Genomic DNA, 19002 nt, shown 5'->3' with positions numbered 1-19002 from the left:
AAGCATGTGTGGACTGCACATGGGTGGATGGTAGAGAACAACTTGAAAAAGACAGTAGCCTTCTTCTACCAGGTTGGTCTTGGAATTGAAGTTGGAACTTTGGGCTTGGTGGTATCACCTTTTTTTAACCCTTTGTGTTCTGACTTTTGTCATTTGGTTCATTTCTAGTTAAAGTAGCAAATAATAATCAAAGACTTTTAACTATGTATTGTGAAAGATAGTAAACATTTCTTCAACTTAAGGTCTTGTTCTTTTAAAGGCAGTAATCTGGCTTTGATTTGAGTCCCCGGCCACTTCAGAGGGCTTCGTGTCTAGGTTCTGGAGCTGCTGACCTTGAAAACAACCTCCAGACACCCTTTACATCATAATGTTTGTCTGGGGCCTTTGATAGCATTCTCAGCAATACTGGCTGCTGTCAGGTAGACAGCTGGCATGATCATAGTAGTTGTGTGTTTTCAAGGTATGGGGAGATTGCCTTTTTTTAGACCACTGCAGAAGAAATTTCTTAGTCGGTTTTATGCCTGATTTAAGATTACTACCTGTGATGATTTTAGTGTTTTCCTTGCCTCAGCTCCTTTCAGCAGCTTGAACATTCTTTTTCTATTTCCCTCCCTATGTAGCAGACTCTTTCCAGCTGCCAGAGATGATGTATGACTTAGTCACTGTGCCAGCATTCCAGCTGTGAGCAGCTGTGTTTGCATCTGGGAACCAATTCCCCTTAAATGCCCCAAAGAGGTTGTGTCTTAAAGAGCCAGTGTCTTCCCACTGATCCTTGGCTACGATTTCCTTCCTTTTGGGGTTCTGGTATCTTTGAGGACCACCAGGACCGTGCAGACTTTTGTGTATCTATTTCAGAATCATTTGTTTGTGTGTTTTGTATTTGCTCATTGTTTTGAGGGGTATGGGTCAGGGAATATGTGGGAGTTGATACTCCCTGTGCACCCTGTGAGTCCTAGGGATCGAACTCAGGTTGTTGGGCTTGGCTACAAGCCTTTTTGCCCACTGAGCTGTCTAACTGGCCTGCTTTTGTAGCTCAAAGGCAAGTCATGATCAGAGAGGGTTGGGATTTGGTTCCTATGGTAAATCTTAAGTTTTCTTTGTGATGAGTGAGCTTGTATTATCTCTTGTAAATTTTAGAAAAAAATATGTATAAAATTAGACTTTTTTGTTCTGACTGTTGTCATCACACCTGGATCAGCCAGAGACTAAAGCAGGCCTTGTGCTCCTCTCATGAGGTCAGTTCAGTTGTTTGCAGTCTCAGACCAGTCCCAATTAATGTGAGTAGCGAGTCTGAGCAGGCCAGAGGCTCCTTTCTCAGGTTATATGCAAGTTAGTGTTGGTGATCTTTGAACCTCTGTTTTACAATATAAATGACTGTGAAATATTAAAACTGTTGGCCACTGTTAAGATAAATTAAAAGTCTAAAAGGCTATTGTCGAGAAAGCATCTGAAGTTGAGAGTGAAAGTGAGCTTGTTTGCTGTCTGAGAAGTCACAGTAGAGGGAGGGTCTGCTCGCAGTGCTGAAGAGATTGAGTAGCTTAGAGGGGTGGAGTACCCAGGTGATTCTCCTGAGACTCCTGGGGTGCTAAAGACTTGTGGGGGGTCCCCCCTTAATCATTTACAAGGAATACCAGGGAAGATGACTACATCTATTGCAAAAATATCTCATAACATTGCTGCCTCTGATTTCTTGAGTTGCAAGGATTTTCTGAACTGATGACAAATGATAACAGATGATATTAACAAAGGCTATGATTTGTAGCTCAGAAAAACAGGTGTTTTGTTTTGTTTTGTTTTTCCTTGATCTCTGCAAGCTCCAATCTCTCCTATTCTATTTATAGCAAAGCAATGATATCGCTCGGGGCTTTGAGAGAGGACTGGAACCAGAAAAGATCATTGGGGCGACAGATTCCTGTGGAGACTTAATGTTCTTAATGAAATGGTAAGAGGAATTGTGCTTCACAGTTGTGTTTTTGCTATGAAGAAAGAGTGTGAAATTGAGAATTCCTAAATTTAATCCATAGTGTCAGTATTAAGTGGGAATTTATGGTTCAGAATAAATTTGTGACATTCTCAAACTTTGGTATTGTTGTGTTATAGTAATCATATTTGGATTAAAAAAAAGTATTACTACTACCTAAATTCTGTATAGAACTGAATCATTTACCGTGAGATCATTAGCCTATGACTATGGGGTAAGAGCTAAGTAAAACTTCCTACATCATTGAGGATCAGGGTCACCAAATGATGTCTAAAAGAGAAATTAATTTCAACAAAAGACATCAAACTGAATGCTAAATAAAGAAATAAAGCACAAATTACTTTATTAGAGAAAGTGACTTACAGAAGAAAGTGGAATACTTCCCCATCCTCCCTTCCTCCTTTCTTGACAAGGTCTCATGTAGCTCAAGGTGTCCTTGAACTTACTATGTAGTGCAGGACATTGAACTCATTCTCCTGTCCCCATCTCCCTAGGCCTGGAGTTACAGAGTTATAGGCATGTACTCACATATCTGACTGGCCTTTTCCTTTCTTCTCTTTCCTTTCCTCCCTTTCCTTTTTCTTTTAAGATTTATTGCCTATTTAATTTTTTTTCTACGTGTATGTGTTTTGCCTCCATATATATATGTTGTGTGTGTGTACCATGTGTGCAGCGCCTGCAGAGGCTAGAAGAGGGTGTTGGATCCCCTGGAACTGGCATTACAGGCAGTCCTGTGGTACCATGTAGGTGCTAGGAACTGAGCCCAGGTCCTCTGCAAGAACAGCCATTTCTTCAGCTCTTTATTTTTTGTTTATTTTTTGATGCTAAAGGTCAAATACAGAGACTCCACCTCTGAGCTATATCTCCAGCCCTGTAAAGAGCCTTTTCTACTTCGATATCAAACCAGCTAACCTCAGGCATTGACACTGACAGACTGTCTCAGTCTCATGTCTCCTTCTAAGTCTTGTACCCTTTCTTTCCAGGAAAGACACAGATGAAGCTGACCTGGTCCTTGCAAAAGAAGCTAATGTGAAATGTCCACAAATTGTGATAGCATTTTATGAAGAGAGACTGACGTGGCATGCGTATCCAGAGGATGCGGAAAACAAAGAAAAAGAAAGCGCAAAGAGCTAAAGGAGGAGGCAGTCTCTGTCATTTCTCTTTGTATATAATACCTTCACCTTCCTGCCTCCTCTCGCTTCTCCCGTCCCTTTCCATCCTAAACATATCCATAAAAATGATGTGCTTATCAATCACTGTGCTCCACGGGAGAGATGTTGGTATTGGTTCCCTTGTAATATAACTGATGGTCTGACTCCTAAGTGTAGCTCTGTGAAAGTCAGGCATTACATCCTTCACATGCTGTGTGGTTCCCATAGTGTTCTCTTTCATCCTGATCTTTTCCTTCTGTTCCCTGTAACTTTTAATCACCTTAGAGTCGTGATCTTTGGGGTTGGTTGCTTTGGGGAATTTTATTATAATGACGATGACTTCAGTTTCTTGGTTGTTAATTAGAATATATTGATGACCAGCTGGCCTTTGTTTTGACATACTGGCATAGAAAGGATGTTGTCCAGCTTTTAGAAAGCTAATAGCAGCAGCCTACATGTTGTGTATTTTTTAATCTCACTTAGCTCTGCCAGGAGAATACAGGGTCCCTGGTGTGGTCTTCTGGGCCACTCCTGACTATTCTCACCTACCCTCCCATAACAACTCAGTTCTCTTGAGGGCTTGAGACTTTACACTGTTTAGCCCTCACACTCTTTTGGCTTCGTTACTTTCAATCCCTGATTCTGCTTCTGTAAAGTGTATCAGTTTGTTATTAAATGACAGGATTAACTGTGGGGTCTGTAAGCTGTAGTGCAGGACGATAACAGGACGGGGCTGGATGCGGTTGTCTTTGGTATCACATGGTGTGCATGTGTTCTTTCCTTCACCCTCATTCCTAGACTCTATTTATGTAGGTGTAGGGACTGCCTGGTGCTTGCTTGTGCCAAGCACCCTGCCAACTTTTATGGCCTCCCAAAGCATTCCTGTACCAAAGAGGAATCAGCAGATCCACACATTCCCTTCCGTGCCGTTATTTTAAGTTGGGAATTGTTAGAAAGGAACCATTAGCCACAGTGTCATCAGTTTCTAAATCCTCACAGCAGTGATAGATACTCTTTAACTTTACCACTAAGTCCCTAGAGGATTAATGTTCCTGCCCTCTCCATCCTCAGACTTTTAGTTGTAGCTTATTTTAAAAACTATTTTCATGGAAGACCATCGCCTCAGAAACCAACAGGTCTTGACATTAGCTTTTTGACACAACCTTCTCCCACAACAAACTACTCCTTTTTGATTTACTCTTACTTTGCTATTATTTCTGCTCCTGTTCTGTTCTTTTTGTCCCCTGAAAATGTCCATCTTCTCTTCATTCCTTTCTTCTTATATAGTTGAGGAGACTGAGAATCAGGACTAAATGTAAGGAAATAACAGGGTTTGGAGCTGAGCACTCTTTTTTTTTTTTTTCCCCCCCCCCCGGAGCTGGGGACCGAACCCAGGGCCTTGCGCTTCCTAGGTAAGCGCTCTACCACTGAGCTAAATCCCCAGCCCCAGGAGCTGAGCACTCTTGACCCAGCTCAAAAGCTGAGGAAAAGGAGTAAACGCTGAGATAGCCTTAATTCTAGACTTTATCAACTACTGAGGCTGTTTTTGTTGTTCCTTTCGGTTTTTAAAGCATAGCTATCTGAGCAGCCACCCATTTCTAGATCGTTCATGGTAATGAGGGGAAGGAGTGGAGTGCTCTGGTCCACAGATGACCCAAGTGTGTGCACGTCCTAGACCCATTCAGTGTTTGCTAGCATCACTTCTCTGCTCAGCTGCCACTGAGCTCTGTGTTCTTGAATAAATTATGTCAACAATTATACTGCACAGTTGACAGGACAGCCAGGAAGAACCTGTGAATGGTACTGTGGTAGGGGAAGAGCACCTAACCCTTACCTCTCCGTAGTTCATTCTCTGAAGATGGTAGAGGCAAGCTCAAAGGCTGGATAAGTGACCATTGTCTGCTTAACTTGATGAAATGCAGGTGGTTAGAGAGCAGATGTGTCCTTCACGCAACCTAGACTAGTAATTAGGGCAGATGAAGGTAGCCCAGAAGTGGCCCAGTTCCTGAGGATCTTAGTCTCTGATTAGCAGCTGGAGGGAAGGACAGCCTGCTGAGCACTCAGCAGCAGTGGGCTGTAAACTGGCAGTGGAAGGACTGAGTATACAGTTTGAGGATTTAATGCCTTGTAATGCAAAAAATGAAGGGAAGGAGTGGCCTGCTGGTTTTAATGCTCTTTACAATGTTTTTCCCTCTCAAAAGTTCATGGAGTATTGGTTTTCTGTTAATTATTACCAAAACTCTCTTGTCCGTGTCTCCCCCCCCCCCCCCCCAGCTGGGGACCGAACCCAGGGCCTTGCGCTTGCTAGGCAAGTGCTCTACCACTGAGCTAAATCCCCAACCCCTTGTTTTCCTCTTAGTAAGTTTCCTGGTTATATATAGAAATAGGGAACCGGGATTCCAGTATTCTCTTCAGCTCTCAGTATGAAGAAGCCAGACACCCATTTGTGCCTCCAGCCTGTGTTGTGCCAAGTAGCTTGATTCTGCTGGAGAATTGCAGCTGTGGACAAAAGTGTTTCCTAGAGTTATCTTCTATCTTCGCTCTAAAGAGTTCATGGCCAAAGGTGAAAGAAATACTCCTAAACACTGACTATATTCTCCTGTGTTAACCCTCTCCAGAACTAATTTTGTGGTACTGGAAATTGAACCTAGGACCAGCGTGGACAGCCGGGCAACTGCTGTGCCATTTTTGTCTGCCCCCTTTCCTCCCCTGCCATACAGTTGATGGATCACCAAATTCACCTGTTTTTGTTGCTCTAAGGACTTTAAGTCACTGATACCAAGCTAACCTTGGTTGTATAACCAAGTTGAATTCTTTTTTTTTTTTTTTTAAACTTATGTGACTATGTTGTTGCTGTCTTCAGACACACCAGAAGAAGGCATCGGATCACATTACAGATGGTTGTGAGCCACCATGTGGTTGCTGGGATTTGAACTCAGGACCTCTGGAAGAGCAGTCAGTGCTCTTAACCACTGAGCCATCCTCCAGCCCTGCTAAGTTGAATTCTTTTTTTCTTTTTTTCTTTTTCTTTTTCTTTTTTCCGAAGCTGGGGACCGAACCCAGGGCCTTGCGCTTGCTAGGCAAGCGCTCTACCACTGAGCTAAATCCCCAACCCCCTAAGTTGAATTCTTGATCTCCTGCCTCTTCCCAGTCTCTAGGATTATAGGTATGTGCCACCATATCTGGCTCTTAGCTCCTTCTATATGGAGTTATCTGTGCTAGCCAGGTACAGTGTAATACACCTTTATTTCCAGTCTTTAGGAGGCAGAAGTAGATAAATCTTAATCGGAGGCCTGCCTGGACTATATAGTGAGTTCTAGGCCAGCCACACCTACATAGATCTTGTTGTGAAAGGAAAAATAGGAAAAGAGTACCCAGATTGGCCTTGAACTTAGGATCTTTATGTATCAGTTGTATGCCACTATGCCTGGCTCAAAATGCCTTTTTTTTTCTTTATTAACTTGAGTATTTCTTATTTACATTTCGATTTTTTTTAAGTTATATATATATGTGATTTCTGCCTGCATGTATATGCACCATATGCATGCCTGGTTCCCTAGGAGACAGAAGAGGGTCTCATATCCTCTTAGATAGGAGTGAGCCACTATGTGGGTGTTGAGAATCAGATCTGGAAGAGTAGTCAGTGCTCTTAACTGCTGAGCCATCTCCCACCCTTCAAAACATCTTTCTAAAGTTGAATTTCTTCCCCCCCCCCTTTTCTGTTTAGTCCTGACTGTTTCTTGCTGGCTTCACCCTCTAGTGCTCACGTTTTGCTAGCTTTGTGCAAAAACAGGTGAACTGGGTGATCCATCCTCAATTTTACACATTGTGTTGTTCACATTTCTACAACTTTAGCATACATCAATATTGTTTTCATTCAACAAACAGTTTTGGCTCAGGAACTCGCTAGAGAACTTTGATAGTGGTGTGGGATGAGTTGATCAGTATAGTTTTGGATAATGAATACTGCACATGTATATAAATTACTGGTCTGGGACAGCATCAGGTATACAAAAAGGTGAGTCTTTAGTGGGCAGTTAGTTAAGTGGTTGAGTGCTGGTGAGGAATCCATGAAGCCCTGGGTTTCCACGGGGGGGGGGGTAAGGTAAATCTGCAGTAGGAGGGGGGGGTAAGGTAAATCTGCAGTAGGAGGGGGGGGTAAGGTAAATCTGCAGTAGGAGGGTGCCATTAACTGCTTCATCTGTGGGAAAGACTGTGGTCTTGGATGAACTGAGTTAACTGGCCATGGGCAGCATTGCAGGAAATAAAGCTAGAAAGGCTTTCGTTTCGTTACCAAGAGTGCAGATGAATGAGCGTGAGAACTGTCTTGTTTAGACTGCCAAGCATTCATGACTGTGTTAGTATTGCCTGTGCTGGTGTATATTTCTTCTTTGTGGGCGTTTTAGCAAGTTGCTCACACTGTTCAATTTCTCACCCTTTTGGAGAAATCAACATTAGTCTGGCTTTAAAGCCCAAAACATACCATCTAATGACAAGACTTCCTTAGAACAAAGCTTAGGAATGAGCTACCTTTGGATCACGTGGGTCTCAGTGCCAGGGAGTAAGCAGCTCCTGTGTCACTTATATCAAAACCTTCCACAGGAATAATGTGCTCTGGCTCCTCATTGTGCGTGACACCCTTCTCAGAGAAGGAAAGGTCTGTTTTTCAGGTTCTTATTCTGACTCCTGAGAGCCCAAGACGAAGATGTAATTGACTGACTTTAGAAGTCAGAATTCCCAGAAATTCAACTAACTGCTCTAGAAGGTTAAAATGTGAAGTTTCTTGTTTGTTTTTTGCTTGTGCTGAATATTTTGAATTTTCATCTACCTCGTCTTATTTTTCTTAGTTACTTCTGTCATTACCACTTGAGCATCAAGCTTGATTTTGGTCATTGTCTAAAATGGGGTCTCTCCTGTTCAGTGACAGTTTATTCCCTTGTCTTTCCTCTTGGCCCTCATTTCACCTAACATCATCTCTTATTGCTCCTGTCAGAAATATGTTTTAAAGTCTTGTTTTATGGGAAAAAGTGGTCCACCAATGCTGTTTGTCTCTGAGGTCAGTGAGAGAAGGAGTTAAAACACAGTGGTGGAGGAAGGGCAGAGCCTGCCTGCACTGGAGGCAAAAGCTGACAAGGAAGGAGTCATTAATTAAAGACAATTTCAAAGTCAACTGATTGTGATCATTAATGTCACAATAGATCAAAACCTAATTATCACAGCCTAGGTAAGAGCCATCAGTATTAATCGGAAAATCTAATAGGAAACTATTAGCAAGAAATTAGGCCAAATTGAATGCAATGAACTTTTTATCATCTTTTTTTGGTAATGTTCTTGGTGTTGGCAACTGTGACCCTAACAGTTGGTCCAAGCCCAGATTGCTAATTTTAAAGAGCCTTTTTTTTTTTTTTTTTTAAGTAACCCAGGCTGACCCTAGTGCTTACAGCCCTCCAGCTTCAGCCTTGAGCACTGGGATTATGAGGGGTACATGCATTTGTGTTTGTGTGGGTGGGTAGGAGAGAATTGAACTCAGGGCCTTGTACATTTTAGACAAGTGCTCTACCACTGAACTGTATTCCTAGCTCAGAGTGTTTTGTTTGTTAGGGAAGTTTCCAGACAGACTGAACCTAAGCTGACATTGCTGAAACACCAGCCTTGAATTTTTTTATCATATGGATCTATTCATTCTAATCAGATCAGCGGGATATAAACATATATATTAAAGTCGTAGAGTGTCCCTAGTGAACATCATATCATCTGTTGAGTGCTTGTATATAGAGTTCTATACTGGTTGTTGTGAAGGCTGTGGGAGGAAGGCAGTGTCCTGCTTTGAAATTCTTTGAAAACTAAAAAGATAGTTTCCTTGTGTGACAGCATGATCAAGATGCAAGTCTGTGTTTTTCAGTTTCCATTAGCATTAGGGTTTGATCCTAAACCAGCTTAGCAGTGCCCCCAACCCCAATAGTTTTAAGATAGGCACAAAATGATTTCCTACTGGAATTCTAAGGTATGGGGAAGACATCTTTGTTTCTGTTTTCCTTTCTGGTAGTAGGAGAAGCATCAGTATGTCCTTAAGATGTTTGTAAAGATGCTACCCCCTTTAGGTGAGATGAGTCAGGCTGTGGAACGGTTGCTGTCACAGGAGGAGTGCCAGGCAGTAGTAGAGGGAATTGTGCTTAGGAGTCTGCACTGTGCCCTGCAGCCCTCAGATGCTCAGTGCTGACCTTAGGAGGCCCATGCTGCTTTCTGGACCTTGGGAACCTGGATTACCCAGTAGAAGACTGAGAATCAATGTCTTTTGTTTGTTTGTTTATTTTTTGTTCTGTTTTTGTTTTGTTTTGTTTTGTTTTCCAAGATGGGGTCTCTGTGTAGCCATGGATGTCCTGGAACTTGCTCTGTTGACCAGACTGGCCTCGAACTCAAAGATCTGCCTGCCCCTGCCTCCCAAGTACTGTGATCAAACGTGTGCGCCATCACTGCCTGGCTAACCCTTCACTTCTTAGTGAGTTTTAGTGTTTAAAAAATGCAACTTAATTTTCAAAGTGGCACTAAGGTGGTTTGTCCAGCCTTGGGTTACTCCAGGTGAGCAGCAGCCCTCAATTAACAGTGTGTTGATTGGACTCATCCGGCTGCAGTGAAATGACTGAAAGTGAGATGTTCTAGTGCATAGTTCTGTGCTAACCTCCTACTTGGTCTTAATGGCTGACCTTGGGCAAGTCTTTCCTTTCAATGCCTCAGTTCCCCATCTGTCAAATGGGGTGATAATACTGACCTACCTCATGGGGTGTTGTGAGGCATTACAGATCAGAGCTGATCAACCCTTTAGGATTGCCTGTGGAGGATACCTTAAGTCGGACTCTTTTAGCCCTCACTGAGCTACTTCCAAGTTTGGAAGTAGTTAGTGACCTTGGCGAGTTTCTGTCCCCCCACCCTTTACCCCTCATCAAAGCTGCTAGTTCAGATGTTAACAGTGTTTTGTGAATGTTGGAGTCTTGATCGTCCAGTCTAACTTGGGACAATGTAAGGGAAGGCACTTGTGGGTTCTGTGTCTTATATTACAAAGAGACTGTTAGAAATTCAAGAGCCTTGGTTTAGGAATCTTGAGGCAGGAATGCTACCGCATGTCTTTCTCTGCAGGAGTTAAGGTCCTATTCTCATGGACTTATAACTACTTCTGACTGTCTTCGAAAGGAAGTGACACTTGGTATTTTGGATTTATATTGTTGCTTTCATTTTCCAGACTGATCCTAGGACAGTTAGTCTACTGAACCCTTCATGCTTCTATGCCTCTGCCCTCTCATAGAAGCCAGATGGTTCAAGCAACATAGCTCTCCCTTCCCCCACCAAAAAGCTGTATTGGATTTTTGTTTTTTTGTTTCTAGAAATAGGTGTAACATTTCAGAATTGAGCATTGGTCCTCAAGGCTTCTTCCAGTTCACTGTGTGTGGAATCTGTCACCTCTTTTCAGTGTCCACCATCTGACCCACTGAGGACATCTTGGACACTTGTTTGCCCACTTGAGGGTTCAAAAGCCTTACTCTGTGTTTCAGTATAGGGCTAAGGCATCCCCAAGCTCTTCGTGATAGGTTTCCTTTCCCCTACTTGACCTTGTATTGGTACCATGAAAAAGCACACAGTCCTAGCTCCCTGGAGGTACACACTCCAGTACTGTTAGGTGGACTCTACTCCTAACAGGGATCCTAGAGGGTTCTCTGGAGGATGGGAAAGGAGCAGTCTCATGTCCTGCCAAGTAGTAGCCAGCAGTTGCCTTACCCCTGCCTGCTGGCCATGTTCCCACCTCCTCATGGAGAGGGCTTTCAGAGGTCCTCGAGGCTGGATTTTCTCAGTCTCTGCTGTGCCATTCTGAGTGGGAAGCAGACCACACTTTGTGGCCAGGTGTCTAAGTGGAAGTGAGGTCTTGAATTCTCGGTGGACTTTTTGGTTTGTGGGGGAGTTTTGGTTGTGTTTCTTGGTTCTATTTCAGCCAAACTCGCCTGCTTTTGATTTCTTTAAAGGATAAGTGGTCTATCTATCTATATACATGTATGTTTGCATTTTAAGTGTAAATGTTTTGAAAAAAAAAAACAGACATGTCTTTCTATAACTGACATCCGATTCAGACATCATTCTCTCCCCTTCCACCCTCTTTTCCCTCTTTTCATACTCTTGTATTGGTTCTAATAAAGGATTGCTTTTCAAATATGGATCTTGAGTGGTAGTTTGAAGAGCTGGGTCTATAAACCTTTTAAATTTGGGTCCCGAAGTGTCAGCCATTTCTGCCATTCCCTGTTTCTTTCAGTGCTGAGCATCAAACCTTGTGCAAGCTAAGCAAGCACTCACTGAGCTGACCCCATCCACCCATCCATCCATCCCATTTCTGAAGTATTTGTGAAAGAAGAGAAGAGAGAACTGGCTGCTGTTACCTTCTTTGGGGATTTGTTGGTTCTGACTTGCTACAAACAGCCACAGGGTGGCGCTAACCCTGGGGAATAAGCCACTGCCTGTGCCTGCTATGACCCTGAACTGAGTTCAGTTTATTTGCCTTCTTGGTTTCCCTGCTCTTCCAGCTCTCCATAGACAGTATGGAAAATAAAGGACTACCAGGTGCTCTTCACCAATAAAGTACATCAAGAAAGTGTAAGGCTTACAAAGCTCAAAATGGTTATACTGTAACTGTATCCTCTTTGTACTTGCAAGTACCAAAGAAACCTGTGCCCTACCTGTGGGCCAGAAATGGGATGGCAGAGGAAATTGGATCAGGGGGGAAAGTGAGGTAATGTGGCCCTGAACCTGGTGTGGTTGGGCAGGAGCTTGCAGCATGAGACCTGAAGATGGACAGACCCTGGAGCCAAGTCCTGGTTTCCACCAGCTTGTCTGCAATTCCTCTCTCTTGTTTTCCTTTCTGGCTGCTGAATTATAGGGTCTCTGCAGTCTAATCTCGTAAAAGTCTTATGAAGACATCTGTAGGTTGGCTGGCTTAATGGTCCATGACCCCATAAACATGGGGCAGGAGAGCCATTTGGTCCACTTCAGAGAGAGGCCTTTCTGGACATTATTTATTTCCTACCTCTGAGGTCTGGGTCTGCTTTCTCCCTTTCCGTTCTTGTCTGAATCCGGACTAACTCCAGAATTACAGGGGGTCTGACCAGCCCTAGATAACGATCTTGTTGTGTCTCCCCTCCGTGAGCAAAGGGGTCTGCCTGGCCCTGGTTCAGGTTAGCTCTTTGCTGCCATAGCTTCCCCTCTGAATCTTTCTGTTTTCTGGAGAAGTCCAGACTGGACTTTTGCCTCATCCTTGTTTGTGTTGAAAGTTACCAAGGTAGCGAAGTGGATGCAGTGCTGGTAGCTGGGGCAAGTAGAGGGTCACTGGGGGTCTGTGATCAGGCTCACAGCACGTAACTCAGCTGCTCAGTTGGAGTCAGCAGCCCCAGGCCCTCTGCTCTATGGAAAGAAGTGTAAGCTAGAACCAAGTGTCCTCTGTGGTGAGAGCTGACCCTGACTGAACAGAGGAGGCCATGACAACAGCTGCTGCCCAAGCCTGGAATGGACCTGTTTGTGCTTGGAGAGAGCAACACAAGTGTGACTTGAGAGCTCGGTGCATAAAGGCACTTACTATGGGGAAGCTGGCAACCTAAATCCAATCCCTGGAAGAGATCTGGAGAAAACCAGCTGCACAAAGTTGACTTGCTTACGTATGCTTTTTTTGTTTTGTTTTTTAAGGGAGACATCACTGGGCATGGTGTCATGCCTTTAACTCCAGCACTTGGGAGACAGATCACTGTAGGCCAGGCTATCTATCTGAAGGGAGGGAAAAGGAGACAAGGTGAAGGCTGGGGTCAGTTAGAATGTGGGCATCTGGCATAAGCACTGTGTGGCTCTGTACAAACCCTGAGCCCAGTATTTAGTGTTATTTGAAAGCACAGTCTAGTCTGAGGCTCTAGACTCCTCCCTGATCTTTGTGTCGCCTCTGTTGCCTCCCCTCAGCAGCTGTAGCATCTTGATTTCCAGGTGCAGGCTCTCCCCACTCAGGCGTACCACCCCCTTTAATGGTATTTCCTCTTTGCCCACTGTATTGTGTGCATTTGTCTGGCTCTCCTGCCTTTTTTCCTCTTTTCTGATTTTCCTACCCATCCCAATTCCATAAGCAACCTTAATTTTGATATTTCATTTCAACCTGTCAAATTATCATCTTTCTTGCAACAGTCCAGGACTCTCCATAAGCTCATTCATAAGCCCATGTGGTCTCTGGAAGCAGGTGTGCAGGTCTGTATGAAATGTGGTGCCCACTGCCAGACTGGGAAAAGCAAGCCTCTAGCCCACTGCCAGACTGGGAGCTGCCAACTCCCTCGGCAAAAGCTTGTCTGATAATTGGTCGTGAGCCAGGGAGGGAGAAATGCTGATAATTTTAAATGGGGCTGGGACTGTGCCCTCCCCCACCCGCTCCTGTCACCACTGCCTGTGGAGAAGGAAGGGTGTAGGGAGATGCAGTGTTGGCCACAGCTGCTGCAGCTTGTGAAATTTTGCCACATCTGCAAGGAGGCAAGGGGGCAGGTGAGCAGAAGTCCTTGCCATTGCTGTGTGGGCATGGAATGGATGTCCTCTAGCTATTTCCACACCTGCAGCACCTCTTGAGGCAGCCTGCCTTCCCCCATGATTTTCAGCTTCCTTGTGTGTTACCATTCATGGCGGGAGCCAGGGGTGCTCAGCTGTTAGAGACCTGTGCCTGGCTGTCCTCTGTCCTGTCTACCGAGTAGCTCTAGCTTCTGCCTCACTGCCTCATTCAGGCAAAGTGTAATGTCTGCTTGTGTACCACACATATACATATGGATGATGGCTGCAAGCTACCTACCGTGTAAGTGATGATAGGAACTGAACCTGGGTCCTCTGCAAGAAAAGCAGGTTCTTTTAACCACTGAACCATTTCTCCAGCCCAATAATGGCAACTTGGGAGAATTTTATAACCTTTGGTGTGCTTGTGTCATCTCAGGGCAAGGGTTGCTATAAGTCTGGAAGTTGCTGATATAAAACTGTTGGATTCTTTGTTTGAAAAACACCTTTTTGGGGTTGGGGATTTAGCTCAGTGATAGAGCGCTTGCCTAGAAAGCTCAAGGCCCTGGGTTCGGTCCTCAGCTCTGAAAAAAAGAAAGAAAGAAAAACACCTTTTTGAGGCAGAATCCCAAGGGTGTCCTTGAACTCTTTTTGTTCTTTTTTTCGGAGCTGGGGACCGAACCCAGGGCCTTGTGCTTGCTAGGCAAGCGCTCTACCACTGAGCTAAATCCCCAACCCCGTCCTTGAACTCTTATTCTGTGGCCTTAACATCCTGAATCATATTACAGGCAGGCACCACCATGCCTAGCTTCTATCCAAAATATTTGTTTCTTTTCTCATGTCTGTAAAAATGTTTCATTCATCAACCTGGGGAGCTTGTAGGCAGCTGGAAACCTGATGCCGAAGGTGGTCTCAAACTCAGTGTATAGCCAAAAGTGAGCTTGAATGTCTGATCTTTCTCCTACCTCCCAAGTGCTGGGATTCTAGGTATGTGCCACCATATCTGGTTTTATGCTGGGGTCTTGTGCAAGCTAGGCAAAAGCAAGTACTCTACCAACTAAATTATGTTCCCCTACCCACCTTACCCCTGCCCTTTGCTTCACTGGAGTCTGGGGCATGGATTAAAGAGTTAGATCAATGTGGTTTGGGGAGTAAAGTACAAGTTTGGGGAGAGAGAGAAACAGACTTGTGCTGTGAAAATTAGCACATGAATGAACTAGCGGAAAGGCAGAGGTGAGAACTTAGTAAGATCAGTGTCATGTGTGTCAAGCAGATTCAAGGACTGAGGAAGCCCTCGGAAGGTGCATGCTTCTGTGGCTCCAGGCAGCAAGTAATATTACTCTCCATAAACAGCAGGCTAGAACTTTGCTTCCCAAGAGCTCTCTCTGGGCAATGAATCAATTCAGCATCTGCCCACCTATGTTCTGAAAAAGGATAGACTTCCCTCTGAACTCTATGACCTCCCTAGAAACCTGAAGAATATGTGGATAATTTTAGGGTCCTCTGTGCATCTTTAATGGCTTTAATTTTTACTCAGGTAGGGTAGAGGGGTTGGGATACCTGGATCCCCTCAACCTTCAGGCCTCCTGCTTTAAACATCCCAGAAAGGGAATGAGGGGAAGAGCAAGGACGTAGCAGTTCAAGTGACCACAGATAAGGATACCTAGTCTCTATTACAGATCTCAAGGGCCAAGTGGCAGGTTTTTACTGACATCTCTGGGTCCCTCACAAGGAAATGGTGCATCTGGATGTGGATGAATTGGAAGGAAGGATCCATTTGAATATGTTCTCATTTTGACTACATTAAATTCCGCTGGGTCTAAGTCAAGCCATTTAATGGACATGGGCGGGAAGCAGTTGCCTGGAAAATTCAAGGCAGCGCATAATCTGCAGATCATTTATGAAAATGAGCAAACAGTGCTTGGGTTGCTGCATGGGAGGGGTTTCTCTGAGCTCAGAGGAAGAAGTCATTATGGAGAAATTGCTTTCTCCTCCCCAAGCATGCAATTTAGTCCCTAAGCTAACACCCCCACCCTCCAGCTCCTTAATGCAGACTCCGTTCTGAGAGAGGCCAGGGAGAAGAAAAAAGTATGGAGGAAAGAGGGAATTGGGGATATGGATCAGTTGCCCAACAAGTGCAATGGGTTGGTTCCACAGCACCACATAAAACTACCATGCCACCCAAAAGCAGGAGACTGCAGGTGGAAGGCCAGAGTGCGTCAGAGGCAGCACAGTCTGGAAGGATATCAAGCATTCGAGGAGCCCAGGGCACGCGAAATGTCAGGGTAAAGAGAGGGTACGCAATATAAACCCAGAGGGGACCTCACCTCCCAAAAATCCCTGAACACCCTAGGCTATGGGCAAGGCCATTAAGTGTTGAGGTCAGGCTGGGTGACTGATGGAAAAGTACAACCGGATATGTGCACCCCAGCACCACTGAGATACAGGTCTGTTGGTCCTGTTGTTGCACAGTCTGTATGACAGCAGTTAAACCAACTATCAGTTTCCCCAGGATGCCAGGCACACTCGTGATGCACAGACATCAATGCAGGCAAACACTCGTACTTTTTCTTTCTTTTGACAACAGAGTCTCACGTCTCACTTTGTAGCTCTAGCTGGCCTTAAACTCAGAGATCTGCCGGCCTCTGCCTCTGTCTGCTAAGTGGTGGGACTAAAGGCATATGGCATCACACCTGGGTTTTAAAAAGTTCCTTAGCTTCATGAAACATTTATTTTTTTTTAAGATTTATTCATTTATTATATATAAGTACACTGTAGCTGTCCTCAGACACACCAGAAGAGGGCACCAGATCTCTTTACAGATGGCTGTGAGCCACCATGTGGTTGCTGGGAATTGAACTCAGGACCTCTGGAAGAGCAGTCGGGGCTCTTAACCGCTGAGCCATCTCTCCAGCCCTGAAACATTTAAAAAAATGTTAGTAGGCTGGTGAGATGACTCCATGTGTAAAGGTGTGTGAAGCACAAGGCCTGATGACTGAGTTCAAACCCTGGAGCCCACACAGAGGTGGAAGGAGAAAACTGACTCCACAAAGCTGACCTCTACACATCCGTTGTGGCATGGTGTGGACACACACATGCATGCTCACACATACACATTGACTCATTAATTTTAAAGTATTTGCAAATTATACTTGTACAAATTTCTGAGTTTTGAAGCAGTATGTATATGGTGTGAAATGATTGGATCCAATTAATATGCTCTCATCATTTCGAATGCTTCTCATTTATTTTACTCATGCCTACCTGGACCGTTTTCATCCTTTGACCATCACCTTTCAGCTCTTTCTCAGCATTTCTGCATACAGCTCAGAGGAAACTGACCGGCCTTAGGCGTCTGGGTCCCCTGTACCAGAAGCAGGCATGTTTCCAGCAGGACTCCTGGAGGAGCTCCTTTCCCAGAAACTTAAAGTCACCTCAATCCTTGGCTACCAAGTTAGGGCCTGTGACCACCATGAGAGGCAGGCTGGGCAATACAAGACAGCAGCTGGGCCAGGCCAGGGTTAGAGTTCTGTCTGGCGAATCGCGGAGTCAGGCTGCCCGAGGTGATTTGGAAGTTCATGCTGCCCTCTGGCAGCCACGGTGGAAATCACATCCAGGTCGGCTCAGTGCTGGACCCTCGGAGTCCCACCCGGCTGGATGCTGGATGCTGGATGAATGTACGTCCAGTGCCACGGTTTCCAGGGATGTGTCCTCGCACCATGGTCAAGGGGGCAAGCGACGCCCTTTTCACCCACCTGAAGCCGGGGAACCTGCCCTTTCGCACAAGTAGTAAGCCTTTCATTCCCTTGTTGAGTGGGGTAACCAGGGTCACTCCGGTTTCGTAACTCAGGGTCAGTCAGTTTCAAGAGGTTTACTCCAGGCATACCGGAGTCGGAACCATGGCCCCTTGGCCCCGTCTGAAGCTCTCCTTTCGGCCTTCACTCCCATGCCCCAGGTTTCTCCCCCCCCCCCCCGGGTCTTTTGCACGGGGTTGTGAGTTGGGTTGGCTTGGCAAGCTGAGTGGAGATGTGTCGCGCTCCTATGCGCTTTTCACGGTTGTCCTTGAGATTGCCTGGATGACCTTGGAGTGTCTATGGGTGTCTGACAGGATCGGGCTTCACTCGTTAATTCACTGTCTAGTCTTTCTGAGTGACCCTGGAGCACCAGAGTCTGTGGCTCTCAAGACATGGTCCCTGTCTTGAGAGAGAGCTCATAATCTAAGGAGTGCAGCACCTGGGCACAGACATTGGTGCCAGGAGGCCCGAGAGAGGATAATGGAAGCTCTTTTTCTTTAATCAATCTCTCTCTCTCTCTCTCTCTCTCTCTCTCTCTCTCTCTCTCTCTCTCTCTCTGTGTGTGTGTGTGTGTGTGTGTGTGTTCTGCTGTGGAAGAACCCAGGGCCTTTCATTCTGTAGGCAAGTGCTTTACCATTGAACATTAAAGATAAGCTTTATTATTAATAATGATACTTATATCCTGCTATGAAGCTCTGACTGACCTGGAATTTACTACATAACCCAAACCTGAAACTCAAGACGATCCTCCTGCCTCAGCCTCCAGAGTGCTAGGATTACAGGTGTCAGCTAACATCTGAGATATATTTTTAATTAATTAATTTTTTAGGGTCTTCCTACACTGCCCAGAGTTGCCTTCAATTTGTGATCCTTTTGTTTCAACCCCCCAAACATCTGGGACTACAGGCCTATACTACCAAGTCTGTCTGGGAGACAAGAGAGCAGGAGGGCAGTCAGGGTGGGCTGATGAGTTGAGCCAGAGCAGTTCAGAGTCTGCAGTCCTCTGACAGAAGGCCAGTGGGCACAAGCCTGGGCCACACGGAAGCTACACAATGCTGCTAGCAGAAGTTGAAGGATGTTCTTAGCTAGAGCTTACATCATAATCTTTGTTCGAAATTCTGGGAAGTTCCCAGAGTTTAGGGTACCCCAATCACATACACCGGATTATAGTAGGATAGGAAACCGCATTAGTCCTTCAGAAAGGTGGGAAGATCGGACTGCTCGGAGGTGGTGGCTTCTAATCCGGGGTGTGGGCCCCCCTGCCCAGAAGGTAGCGCGACGGCGGGGGGGGGGGGGGTTGGGCACAAAGATGGCCCGCTCTAGTTGGTCTCACTAGAAGCGCAGCGCACCCATCAGCAATCGAAGGTGTGCTGTGGAAGGCAGCCTTGCACAGCTGGGTATGCAAATGTGTGCAAATGACATGGCGATTGGGCGGAGCCAAAAGGTTCCAGCTTCAAAACACTTAGGGTGGACTGTGCACGGTCCCGGTCCTGCTTGTTGGGTGATCATTTCCAGTGACCTACCTGGGTTC

The 19002-nt window shown here is 45.3% G+C and overlaps 1 protein-coding gene across 10 annotated transcripts in view; it reads left to right on the top strand.

The window, feature by feature from the left end:
- The window catches only part of Cbx5 (chromobox 5), a 50749-nt gene extending 39416 nt beyond the window's left edge, over window positions 1-11333 (top strand). For 8 of the 10 annotated variants that reach the window (XM_039078944.2, XM_008765707.4, XM_039078942.2 and 5 more), the window contains 2 exons: window positions 1842-1942; window positions 2965-11333. In XM_039078944.2, the coding sequence (XP_038934872.1) occupies window positions 1842-1942; window positions 2965-3115 (252 nt within the window). In that variant the 3' untranslated portion in view covers window positions 3116-11333. Of the gene's footprint in view, window positions 1-1841; window positions 1949-2964 lie in introns of those variants that run through there. The other 2 variants (NM_001106797.3, XM_063263390.1) reach the window with 2 other exon arrangements.
- The last annotated feature ends 7669 nt before the right edge of the window (window positions 11334-19002 follow it).

This window comes from Rattus norvegicus, chromosome 7, assembly GCF_036323735.1.
Source record: "Rattus norvegicus strain BN/NHsdMcwi chromosome 7, GRCr8, whole genome shotgun sequence".
In the NCBI taxonomy this organism is placed as follows: Eukaryota; Metazoa; Chordata; class Mammalia; order Rodentia; family Muridae; genus Rattus; species Rattus norvegicus.
Note: the sequence above shows the minus strand (reverse complement) of the source record. Positions and strands in the feature narration are given on the sequence as shown.